The sequence below is a fragment of the Microcaecilia unicolor genome, chromosome 1 (genome assembly GCF_901765095.1).
Source record: "Microcaecilia unicolor chromosome 1, aMicUni1.1, whole genome shotgun sequence".
NCBI lineage: Eukaryota > Metazoa > Chordata > Amphibia > Gymnophiona > Siphonopidae > Microcaecilia > Microcaecilia unicolor.
In genome coordinates, this window is record NC_044031.1 from 623869972 (window position 1) to 623883597 (window position 13626).

The 13626-nt window shown below is 43.8% G+C and overlaps 1 protein-coding gene across 1 annotated transcript in view; it reads left to right on the top strand.

The window, feature by feature from the left end:
• The window catches only part of MTO1 (mitochondrial tRNA translation optimization 1), an 89368-nt gene extending 76097 nt beyond the window's left edge, over positions 1 to 13271 (top strand). The window contains exons 11-12 of the mRNA XM_030220430.1: positions 12274 to 12431; positions 12645 to 13271. Of these exons, the coding sequence (XP_030076290.1) occupies positions 12274 to 12431; positions 12645 to 12743 (257 nt within the window). The 3' untranslated portion in view covers positions 12744 to 13271. The remainder of the gene's footprint in view (positions 1 to 12273; positions 12432 to 12644) is intronic.
• Positions 13272 to 13626: the final 355 nt, after the last annotated feature.

Consider the following 13626-nt stretch of genomic DNA (forward strand, 5'->3'; position numbering starts at 1 on the left):
ACAGAGATCAGAATTCCCTATAAGACAAAGAACTTATTTAAATCTAATCTAAAACAATCTTTTAAAAGGAACAAAGAAAAAATTTCAGTTCTTCTTGACCTTTCTAACCTGTAAAGCCAGACACCCGAGAAATCAAAAACAGATGACATTCCTCAACCTTCAGGCTGAACAAAAGGTTGCTTTTCCCGCTCTTGCTGTATTTTTTCAAACGATCCATACTGAGACCAGCTCAAAAAAGAATCTTTTGCATCATACCATTTCTCATGTATTTTTTCAATCTGTTTTTTTTCTAATGGGAATAATTCTATGACATGCTGCAAAGGGGAGCATTTTTTTGAACTATCTAAATCTAAATACATAGCATATACAGGAGGCTTTTCTTTCTTATCTGCCCCTTTCCCTTTCATTTTATTCTGACTATTACAATTTCTCCTATAGAGCCACAACCTACAAAAATATACTACTGCACCTAAACCAAGAAAATATACAAAACAAAAAACTACAAAGCTAAACAAATATACCAGTAATAAGGCCACAGTGTAAGCTTACTCACGCGTCTTCTTATTTCTCTTTTTAGCAAGCCCAGGAGTTATCACCTGTATGTCCACGTCAGTAGTTTGATCAATCCCACATCAGTGGAGCACAGAAATCATCAGGTTTAAACAACGCTTGCTCTCTCTCAAAATCCTGTAAAAAAACTTCATTAACAACACACACTTATCGTCTCGCCTTCTCTTTTCCGTGTGCGGCCTACTCCTACTCCTACTCCTGGCTGGCTCGCCACTTTGAAGAGAAGACTAGACGATTTAATATAAAAAGTTTATTTACAATTGTACTGCATACCTTTTATGAGGTATGCAGGAAGCATGTTCAGACAAAGCAGTCAGAGAATGCTTAAAGGCACAGATCTCTCATTGGTCTTATATAGCTTTCTTTGGCATCTGACTATACAACATCCCTGTGCAAGTCTCTGAATACCACAAACTGTTAATCATGTGCAGAACATCTGCTTTCTATTACCCCCCTACCTTCTATCCCACAGACTTTCTGGAGCCTGCCTCTGGCTAATGTGGGCCCCATCATGTCCCAGGAGATTTTAGTGTTGAAACAGCTAGCTCTGCATGTTTTTTTTTTTTGAAGCATTCCACTCCAATTTTTTTATGCTTTTATTCAACATTTTTATGCTTTTATTCAACAATTGCTTGCGAACTGGACGAAACCCTTAACTAATCCCCACATTCCCAAGAAGATCGAGTCCCAGTACCGGATCCATGGGGACCCAGAGCTGATGCGCACTCAGTTGCCTCACGACTCTGGAGTTGTGGATTTGGCCCTAAAGAAGGCTAAGAGTTCTAGGGAACATGCTTCGGCGCCCCCGGGCAAGGACGCTAGAACCTTAGACTCCTTTGGGAGGAAGGCCTACCATTCCTCTATGCTCGTGTCCAAGATCCAGTCTTACCAGCTCTACACGAGCATACACATGCGGAACAACGTGCGGCAGTTGGCGGGCTTGGTTGATGCTCTTCCCCCTGAGCAAGCCAAGCCTTTTCAGGAGGTGGTCAGGCAGCTGAAGGCGTGCAGAAAATTCCTGGCCAGAGGAGTTTATGACACTTTTGATGTTGCGTCCAGGGCCGCTGCTCAAGGTGTGGTGATGCGCAGGCTCTCATGGCTGCGTGCCGCCGACCTGGAAAATAGAATCCAGCAGCGGATTGCGGACTCGCCTTGCCGTGCGGACAACATTTTTGGCGAAAAAGTCGAACAGGTGGTAGAGTCTCTCCACCAGCGGGACACCGCATTCGACAAATTCGCCCGCCGGCAGCCTTCAGCTTCTACCTCTACAGGTAGACGATTTTTCGGGGGAAGGAAGACTGTTCCCTACTCTTCTGGCAAGCGTAGGTACAATCCTCCTTCCCGACAGCCTGCGGCCCAGGCTAAGCCCCAGCGCGCGCGCTCTCGTCAGCAGCGTGCGACTCAGCAAGGCCCCGCGGCTCCCCAGCAAAAGCAAGGGGCGAGCTTTTGACTGGCTCCAGCAGAGCATAGCCGACATCCAAGTGTCCGTGCCGGGCGACCTGCCAGTCGGAGGGAGGTTGAAAGCTTTTCACCAAAGGTGGCCTCTCATAACCTCCGATCAGTGGGTTCTGCAAATAGTCCGGCAGGGGTACACCCTCAATTTGACCTCAAAACCTCCAAATTGTCCACCGGGAGCTCAGTCTTACAGCTTCCAACACAAGAGGGTACTTGCAGAGGAACTCTCCGCCCTTCTCAGCGCCAATGCGGTCGAGCCCGTGCCATCCGGGCAAGAAGGGCTGGGATTCTATTCCAGGTACTTCCTTGTGGAAAAGAAAACAGGGGGGATGCGTCCCATCCTAGACCTAAGGGCCCTGAACAAATATCTCGTAAAAGAAAAGTTCAGGATGCTTTCCCTGGGCACCCTTCTCCCCATGATTCAGCAAAACGATTGGCTATGCTCTCTGGACTTGAAGGATGCCTACACACATATCCCGATACTGCCAGCTCACAGACAGTATCTGCGATTTCAGTTGGGCACACGCCACTTCCAGTACTGTGTGCTACCCTTTGGGCTCGCCTCTGCGCCCAGGGTGTTCACAAAGTGCCTAGCTGTGGTAGCAGCGGCACTTCGCAGGCTGGGAGTACACGTGTTCCCATATCTCGACGATTGGCTGGTAAAGAGCACGTCCGAGGCAGGAGCCCTGCAGTCCATGCAGATGACTATTCGCCTTCTGGAGCTACTGGGGTTTGTGATAAATTACCCAAAGTCCCATCTTCTTCCAGTGCAGAACCTCGAATTCATAGGAGCTCTGCTGGATTCTCGGACGGCTCGCGCCTATCTCCCAGAGACGAGAGCCAACAACTTGCTGTCCCTCGTCTCCCGGGTGCGAGCGTCCCAGCAGATCACAGCTCGGCAGATGTTGAGATTGCTGGGCCACATGGCCTCCACAGTTCATGTGACTCCCATGGCCCGCCTTCACATGAGATCTGCTCAATGGACCCTAGCCTCCCAGTGGTATCAGGCCGCTGGGGGTCTAGAGGACGTGATCCACCTGTCCACGAGTTTTCTCGAATCCCTGTATTGGTGGACGATTTGGACCAATTTGACTCTGGGACGTCCCTTCCAAATTCCTCAGCCACAAAAAGTGCTGACCACGGATGCGTCTCTCCTGGGATGGGGAGCTCATGTCGATGGGCTCCACACTCAAGGAAGCTGGTCCCTCCAGGAACGCGATCTACAGATCAATCTTCTGGAGTTACGAGCGATCTGGAACGCTCTGAAGGCTTTCAGAGATCGGCTGTCCCACCAAATTATTCAAATTCAGACAGACAACCAGGTTGCCATGTATTATGTAAACAAGCAGGGGGGCACCGGATCTCGCCCCCTGTGTCAGGAAGCCGTCAGCATGTGGACCTGGGCTCGCCGGAACGGCATGGTGCTCCAAGCCACATATCTGGCAGGCGTAAACAACAGTCTGGCCGACAGGTTGAGCAGGATTATGCAACCTCACGAGTGGTCGCTCAACTCCCGAGTGGTGCGCCAGATCTTCCAAGCGTGGGGCACCCCCTTGGTGGATCTCTTCGCATCTCGAGCAAACCACAAAGTCCCTCAGTTCTGTTCCAGGCTTCAGGCCACCGGCAGACTGGCATCGGATGCCTTCCTCCTCGATTGGGGGGAGGGCCTGCTGTATGCTTATCCTCCCATTCCTCTGGTGGGGAAGACTTTGTTGAAACTCAAGCAAGACCGAGGCACCATGATCCTGATTGCTCCTTTTTGGCCGCGTCAGATCTGGTTCCCTCTTCTTCTGGAGTTATCCTCCGAAGAACCGTGGAGATTGGAGTGTTTTCCGACCCTCATCACGCAGGACGAAGGGGCTCTTCTGCATCCCAACCTCCGGTCCCTGGCTCTCACGGCCTGGATGTTGAGGGCGTAGACTTTGCCTCTTTGGGTCTGCCAGAGGGTGTCTCCCGCATCTTGCTTGCTTCCAGGAAAGACTCCACTAAGAGAAGTTACTTCTTTCATTGGAGGAGGTTTGCCGTCTGGTGTGACAGCAAGGCCCTAGATCCTCGCTCTTGTCCTACACAGACCCTGCTTGAATACCTTCTGCACTTGTCTGAGTCTGGTCTCAAGACCAACTCTGTAAGAGTTCACCTTAGTGCAATCAGTGCATACCATTACCATGTGGAAGGTAAGCCGATCTCAGGACAGCCTTTAGTTGTTCGCTTTATGAGAGGTTTGCTTTTGTCAAAGCCCCCTGTCAAGCCTCCTACAGTGTCATGGGATCTCAATGTCGTTCTCACCCAGCTGATGAAACCTCCTTTTGAGCCACTGAATTCCTGCCATCTGAAGTACTTGACCTGGAAGGTCATTTTCTTGGTGGCAGTTACTTCAGCTCGTAGAGTCAGTGAGCTTCAGGCCCTGGTAGCCCAGGCCCCTTACACCAAATTTCATCACAACAGAGTAGTCCTCCGTACTCACCCTAAGTTTCTGCCGAAGGTCGTGTCGGAGTTCCATCTGAACCAGTCAATTGTCTTGCCAACATTCTTTCCCCGTCCTCATTCCTGCCCTGCTGAACGTCAGCTGCACACTTTGGACTGCAAGAGAGCATTGGCCTTCTACTTGGAGCGGACACAGCCCCACAGACAGTCCGCCCAATTGTTTGTTTCTTTTGACCCCAATAGGAGGGGAGTGGCTGTAGGGAAACGCACCATATCCAATTGGCTAGCAGATTGCATTTCCTTCACTTACGCCCAGGCGGGGCTGGCTCTTGAGGGTCATGTCACGGCTCATAATGTTAGAGCCATGGCTGCGTCGGTAGCCCACTTGAAGTCAGCCTCCATTGAAGAAATTTGCAAAGCTGCGACGTGGGCTTCTGTCCACACATTCACATCCCATTACTGCCTGCAGCAGGATACCCGACGCGACAGTCGGTTCGGGCAGTCAGTTCTTCAGAACCTGTTTGGGCTTTAGGATCCAACTCCACCCCCCGAGGGCCCTGTTTGTTCTGTTCCAGGCTGCACTCTCAGTTAGTTGGTAAATTTTTTAGGTCAATCTCAGTTATGTCCTCGCCGTTGCGAGGCCCATTGACCTTGGTTGTTGTTTTGAGTGAGCCTGGGGGCTAGGGATACCCCATCAGTGAGAACAAGCAGCCTGCTTGTCCTCGGAGAAAGCGAATGCTACATACCTGTAGAAGGTATTCTCCGAGGACAGCAGGCTGATTGTTCTCACAAACCCGCCCGCCTCCCCTTTGGAGTTGTGTCTTCCCTTCAGAGTTTTGTCTTGCTACATACTGGACTGGCCGGCTCGAGCCGGTTTCGGGCGGGAAGACGGCCGCGCATGCGCGGTGCGCGCGGGCGCGCGAGGGCTAGCAAAGGACTTTGCTAGTGAAGATTCCGATTGGAGGGGCTGCCGTGGACGTCACCCATCAGTGAGAACAATCAGCCTGCTGTCCTCGGAGAATACCTTCTACAGGTATGTAGCATTCGCTTTCACACTGCCTAGTTTAAACTCTATGCATTGGATGCTGCTTCACTACAGGGCAAATATTAAAATGTTATCTTTAGCCTTTGTATCTCAAAAACAAATTAAGCATCTTCTAATTCAATTTATGGGGATAATGTTCAAAGGTGTACTCGGAGGAGATCAGAAGAAGACCCTACGTAATCCAAAGACCAACAATCAAAGAGTAGGGAATGAGCTAGGGCTTCCACACCAATACCAGAAAAGGTCCCAGGTTAAAAATGTTTAATATTTTTTTGCCTTTTTTATGGTTTACGTGGCACATTTTGGTATTAGTGGCCGGTACACCTCTACTGTGTACTTTGGCTGAGTAGTTACTGTCGGCACTGTATTAGTTGACATTACATATAGTTTTTTTTATTTTTACATCCCTTGTGTTTTATGTGGGTTGATACTTGTGCCCTTTGATCGTTATTGGTTTTAATGTTTACATTTTTGTTTGTATGTTGTGAGGTTTGCTAAATCTCTCATTTAGGGCCTTGTTGACTAAGCTGCACTGTAGCTGCTCAAGCTTTTTAGCGCGTGCTAATGCAAGAGACACACACAGGAATATAATGAGGGTGTCTGTTGTTAGCGTGTGCTAAGTGAGTGTGCCTACAGTGCAGCTTAGTAAGCAAGGCCCTTAGTATTTTATTCATTTTGTACATTCAACTTTAGGCACTGCATTGCCAATAACCGTCTTTTCATGACGGCATGTGGAGCAATTTCACGCAGCTCTGTTCATGTATTTCATTTGATGATACAGCACTGGATAAGACAGCTTTTATCTTTATAATCTTTTACATATATGTGCTTTCATGGGCACGAGCTATGACAATAGTGACACATTTCAATTTGTTTTAATTTAAGTCTGTCATATTTATTTTTTTTAGCTCCACATCGCACAAAAGATTTTTCCTACCTTTAAATGCACAGTTTGTGGCAGTAGCCAAAAAAGCAAATAGGATGCTAGGAATTATTAGGAAAGGGATGGTGAATAAGATCGAGAATACTATAATGCATTTGTATCGCTCCATGGTGCATCCGCACCTTGAGTATTGCATTCAGTTCTGGTTGCCATGTCTCAAAAAATATATAATGGAATTAGAAAAGGTTCAAAGAAGTGCGACCAAAATGATAAAGGGGATGGAACTCCTCTCGTATAAGGAAAGGCTAAAGAGGTTATGGTTCTTCAGCTTGGAAAAGAGAGGAGAGATGAGGGGAGATATGATTGAGGTCAGGATTTTGTAGACCTCAATCATTGAGGTCTACAAAATCCTGAGTGGTGTAGAATGAATAGAAGTTAATCGATTTTTTACTGGTTCCAAAAGTGCCAAGACTAGGGGACACTCAAGGAAGTTTCATGGAAATCCTTTTAAAACAAATAGGAGGAAATATTTTTTCACTCAATGAATAGTTAAGCTCTGGAACTCTTTTGCTGGAGGATGTGGTAACAGCGGTTATCGCATCTGGGTTTAAAAAAAGTTTGGACAAATTCCTGGAGGAAAAGTCCATAGTTTGCTATTGAGACAGACTTGGGCAGCAACTGCTTGCCCTGGGATTTGTAGTAGGGAGTGTTGCTACGATTTGGGTTTCTGCCAGGTAATTGTGACCTGGCTTGGCCACTGTTTGGAAAACAGGATACTGGGCTAGATAGACCATTGGTCTGACCCAGTATGACTGCGCTTATGTTCTTATGGATATAATTTATCTTTCCTTTTATGCCAGCATGAAGTGCACTATATTGAAGTTGTTGGTGATTTATATATGTTTTAATACATATTGTCTTTTCAACTATTGTATTTTACATCCCTTAATTTTGTGTTGTATATAAGCTCTCATGGCCAACACATTTGTCATGTGTTTTTTTTGTGCATTCATCGACATGTTATCCTTCATATTACAGTTTTAAATATATAAGTATTGGTATATTTCTTTAGGTATGTTTGTATACATCTTTTATATTACTGTTTGATATTTTAAAAGCATCTGCTGATTTTATTTGTACAATTTGTATATTTATTTCTTAGTATGTGGAAATTGACCCCTGAGGCAGGCAGTACACCTGCCAAAACATTGGCTGTTTCAGGTCCTTCTATATCCACTGCTGGTGCTTTGCAAATAAAATTGACATTTTTAACCTGGGATCTCTTCTGGTATTGGTGTGGAAGCCCCTCGCTCATTCCCTATTCTTTGATTGCTAATAATCTTCTGAGCTTATTTCTGATATTCAAAAGCATACTAACCTAGGTAACTGTGAGAAAATTAACAAGAGGAAGAGTGGGGAGGTATGAAAGGGAAATAAGAGCTAGTGTGGTGATTTTGCAGCATGACCTTAGTGCACTGTTCTCTCAACAACTGACAACCCTCCAGCCTAACACAATGAGGCTATCTGGATGCTGTTTCTCATCTTGACAGAAAAAGCCTATTTAAAAACCCATACCCAAATTCTCTCCTTCCCCCAAATCTGCGTAGAATGTCTTCTGATCTCTTTCTCCCCCCCCCCCTCCCCCCCACCAGGAAATTCTTACTCCCTCATACACATGTACAGGCAGAAGGAGAGTTCCTTAACTTCTGCCATCTTGCCCAACACTCCCAAAATCATGTCGGCTAACCATATATAGGTTAAAGTATGAAGCATTCAGCCAGCATCATTTTGATAGCAATGGGCAAAACAGCAAGAAGAAAGCATCTCTTCTGCCAGAGGAATGGGGAGGGGAGATTGCGCCCTGTAGTGGATGAAAGATCTGGATGGTCTTGTTGCAGATAGCCCAAGTTTAGATTGTCAACTAGGTGGCTAAGGTGGAGCGGAGCAGGATTGAATTTGGATTGTTTATTTATTGCATTTATATCCCACATTTTCCCACCTTTTTGCGGGCTCAGTGTGGCTTACAATACATTATGAATGATGGAATTACAATTTGTTAGAATTCGGTTATAGATTACATTGTGAAGAGTTATACGAGACAAATCAAATGTCGTTAAGGAATATAGCAATGGAAAAGAACAGTGAAACATTGGAAGGAAACAAGGGAAACTAAAGGGCAATTTATAATAACAAGAAAACATATGGTATACATTCCTCTGTGGGTAAAGGTATGAGTGTGGTGAGATCTCGGGGGATAAGAATTCAGAAGTGGATGTATTGATGCATTACTGAAACAGTGAGTGTGGACTTTATGTGTTTTGGTTCTTTCCGTAGATTTTAGCAAAAAGATGTGTCTTCAATAATGTGCGGAAGGTGGTTTGTTCGTAGATCGTTTTCAGGTTGCGCGGCAGTGTGTTCCAGAACTGCGTGGTCATGTAAGAAAAGGTTGACACATGCAGCGCTTTGTATTTCAAGCCCTTGCAGTTAGGGAAGTGGAGGTTGAGGAAAGTTCGGGATGATCTTTTAGCGTTTCTGGGTGGTAAGTCTATTAACTCAGACATGTAGGCTGGGGCTTCGCCGTGAATGATTTTGTGGACTAATGTGCATACTTTAAAAGTAATGCGTTCCTTGAGTGGGAGCCAGTGTAGTTTCTCTGGTAAGGGTTTTGCACTTTCATAATTTGGTTTTCCGAAGATGAGTCTGGCTGCTGTATTCTGGGCTGTTTGAAGTTTTCTCAGTATTTGCTCTTTGCAGCCTGCGTATAGTGAGCTGCAGTAGTCCAGATGGCTGAGTACGAGGGATTGCACTAGGCTGCGAAAGACGGATCTTGGGAAGAATGGTCTTATTCTTTTCAGTTTCCACATGCAGTAGAACATCTTTTTGGTTGTGTTGTTACTTTTCTATATCCCAGCTCAAGGGTAATACTTTTAAAATGAACAGGAGAAAATATTTTTTTCACTCAATGAATGCTTGAACTCATTGCCAGAGGATGTGGTATCAGTGGTTAGTGTATCTGGATTTAAAAAAAGGTTTGGACAAGTTCCTGGAGGAAAAGTCTATAGTTTGCTATTGAGATAGTCATGGGGGAAGCCACTGCTTGCCCTGGGATTGGTAGCATGGAATGTTGCTACCCTGCTACTATTTAGGCTTCTGTCAGGTACTTGTGACCTGAATTGATCACTGTTGGAAGCAGGATACTGGGTTAGATGAACTATTGGTCTGACCTAGTATGGCTATTCTTATGTTCTTATATGAGTGTTAAATCAAGAGAGCAGAAACTTAAAATAAGTTTGAGGCTCTTCTCTGTCCAGTGACAGAAGGAAAAGAAGGAAATTAGTCTTTGAATTAATAGGTATTTCTGTTCTTCACTCTACCTTTCCTGGAGGGACTTAACCTCACTCCCCAGCTCTTTAGAAACTGGAACAGGGAAGAGCATCTGCAGAAATGCCACAGCTCCCAGTTCTTTCAGAGGTTTAGACTCAAAACAATGACTTTAAAATATCCATAAGCATAAAAGACAGTACTGGCATGACATTATTTTTCCACATGGGAAATGTGAGAAAGTTTTGATTCTGTTAGAGGTTCTTATGAGTTTTCCTAATTGTCACAACCAACATTTTTTTCAAGTTGATGGTGCCTGTTGACCCTGCATTTCTGTCATAGGATATCAGAGATCTACTCAGCAAATCCTTCTGCTCAAAACATTTTCCTAAAGAAGCAGAATTGGAGTATACAAGGAAGCACACTTTCTACTCTTCCAAAGAGTGTTTGCTCTGAGAAGGATTACTTAAAATTTATATTTTGGACTCAACTTACCATCTTAAACTTAATACAGAGAAAACTAAATTGCTGTGGTTTAGTCTGAATCAGGAGTGTATTCCGGTATCAGTTAAAATATTGGGCAATAAAATTTCTAAAATACTTGGAGCATATTAGATTCCTTTAAGTATGGATCCTCAGGTTAATGGCTATTTTCAAAAGATCTTTCTATAAACTGAAACAATTACATTTAATTCCTTCTAATTTTTTTCAACAACATTTTAGAATATTAGTTCAATCTACCATTTTCCATCCATCTATGTAAGCCGCATTGTACCTGCTTTTGTGGGAAAGTGCGGGGTATAAATGTAATAAATAATAATAATTCTTTCTCAGATGGATTACTGTATTCGTTGTATCTTGGTATTTCAATAAAACTTAAGAAACTTTGTTTCAAAACACTGCTGGTAGGCTGATATTTAAGAAAGCAAGATTTGAACATGTCACCCCTTTGAGAGTCTTCATTGGCTTCCAGTTGAGGCCTGTATTTTACTTAAGCTTCGTGTTTGTTTTTTTAAAACTTTGAATAGTGATGCACTTGAGGGTTTTTCTTTTACGTTTTAACTTTTAGGTGGTAGAAATAGCAAATATTGAATTTTGTCTTTTCCGTCAATGAAGAGAGTGAAGTTTAAATCTGCCCATGAAGGGTCTGTTGGTTATGTTGCAATTAGTATCTGGAATTCTTTACCTTTGAACATTCATCTAATTTTGACTTTTATATGAATGCACTTTTTTTTTTACAAAGTTTATATGCGCTGATTGTTAATTTTCATATATGTTATTTCATTTAAGATTGTAGATTTGATGATATTGTTACCCACTTTGAACCTGAGTAATTAAGGATTTGGTGGGATACAAATCCTTTACATAACATAACTTGCTTCTTTTGTGCCTTATGTTTACCATTGTTTGAATTATTATGTGTACTTTTCTTGAAACGTTTAGCACTAAGACAGCTTGTCTGCATGCTTCCTCCTGAAAACTTGTGATGGTTTCAGAAATACCCAGGAATATTTGTGTGGTGAAACATTGGGTTTCCATTGTCTGTGAACTGTATTATTTCATTAAGTGCACTTCCCTGTTTTGGCCAGCAGATGGTGACTGTCTTTTTTTTTTTTTGTAAAGCTGTTACAGTGACAGTTTTTTTCCCACCTAACCTGTGAGATAATCTTTAGTCTCAGATAGGGAGAGGAGAAAGAAAGATCTCTGCACTGAAGCCCTGTGATCAGTTATATTTTATAACCTGTGAGAGGCTATAATTTCTTGAACTCCCCAGGTCGTAACAAGTGTTAGATAGTTTTAATGTTGATCCTTGTTTTGGTTATCTGTTATTGCTTGCTGTACTTTTTCCACCTAGTTTTTTCAAACATTCACTGTTTTATTATAACAATAAACATATTAGTTTATTGACTTTGCTGTCCTGGCCGGACTAAGAATCCTGATGGTTTGTTTTTGGAACTGTGGGACCACTGGGATTGTGGCCCCAGTAGAAACCACTGGGAAATTAAGTTGTGGGTGGGAGACTTGCCCAGAGGCAAGCATAACACAGCAGGTGGGAGGAAGGGTATGCTAGAGTAGAACACCTGCACAGGTTGTAGTGGGCCTGAGCAGTGCTGAAACAGACCTTCTAGGTGGCCGCAGGGTTAGCCCCAGGTGGGTGCTAGGCTTTCTGTTACAATTTGTGCCTGTGTTTTTCTGCAGGTATTCTTTCAATGGTAAACACCACGCATAGATTTGAAAATGCAGCCTGTATGTGCTGTGAGAGGTAGAATGTAAAATATAATATATAATAAATCAAAGTATTCAGTGCTGCCCCTGAGTATGGCTAAAAGCACCCAAAACGGAGGGCAGAAGCATATTTTCAGCTGCTTTGGAGGAGGGCAGGTTTCAGATAACTTATTTCTGTGCATAAATGGCTTTGAAATTTTTTGTCACAATGATTTTGCATTTCTATGAGGTTTTGCTTATGATTTTAACTGTCATTGCATCACATAAAAAAAAAAACATCCAGATGGAGTAGTTTGAGGAAGATTAGATGTGACATAGAGTCAGATGTGCTGTCATTTATCTCTTGCAGCTATTTACGAGTTTTTTGTGGCACTCCAGCAGCACGAGATGATGGAAGTACAGCGAGATGAAGCTCTCTGCCTCCCTGAGGATCTCGATTATCGGAATCTTGATGCAGTGCTCTCCTTGGAAGTGCGGGAGAAGCTGGCCCTTAGTCGCCCCCAGACGGTGAGGCTTGTAAAGGACCAGGACAGGATCAGACATATTTCTACCATCTCTATAGAGAGAGTTTATTGCAGTGTCTGGTGTGGCCATAGCTGGAGGGTGTGGGGGTGAGGTGGGGTGGGGTGAAAGCTTGCGCCTGTGAAACTGTGCATTTATAGTTAGGAGAGAAGCATTGGCTAATTTTTTCCATTCTCTCTTCTTTCTTCCTTCCTGCAGATTGGCGCTGCTAGTCGCATACCTGGAATCACACCAGCAGCCATTGTGAATCTCTTAAGATTTGTAAAGGGATACAGGCAGAAGATAGTGCTTGCCTGAGACTGTATATTATAGAACAAGAATTGACCTCCGTGCTCACAGGAGACTTGAGGACTTGCATGGACCTAGTTGCGGAATGAGAATGAACCTGAACTGGTGAATTTTTGGAATCCTTCTTGAAGTGACAACACGGGATAAAGATGCAACAGAATTGTTCTGCAGAAAGAAATCAGGGCTGTATACTTCAGTGTGAGCAGGGTGCAAAGTACAGATTGTGCTGTACTTTTGAAATGAACGCGAGTCCTATACAAAAAAGGATATGAGACGGCTTTGGAGAACCCAGGGCTAATGTCGGAGTGATTTTCTATCAGGTAACAAAACCACTGAAACCCTTCGATGAGAATGTCAATGTGGCTTAATTATGTGGGCAAGTTATGTAATAAGATTGTATTTGAAATGGTATCTTGAGAGTAAAACCATGCTCACAGTGGATGAACAAGTGTGTCCTTTGAAAACTGGCTTTCCATCGTGCATGGCTGTCCCAGCTCTGCAGCATTGCAAACATGTTAAAGAATGGTAAGAAGTGTACAATACGCCACAAAACAAAGAGCTTTACTCAACAGACTGTTACATTCTGCAGATATATTTTGATGTAATTCCATGAAGCAAAAAAACTCAGTATACTGTGCCTTAACTTCTGTCTCCTATTTATTGAATGCTTTTTGTTTGAGGTATAATGACGACCTGATTACATTTTACAATGAGAGAGGCCATCCACTCCAAATCCTCAAGGGCCAGTAATGCATCAGTTTTCAGAATATCCTTAAAGAGTATGCATGTGAGAGATTTGCATGCTATTCGCTTTTTGCATATTTATTAGGAGTGTCCTGAAAACCTGACATGTTGGTCCTCAAGGAGTGGGAGTAAAGCCGCAGTGGTAAAC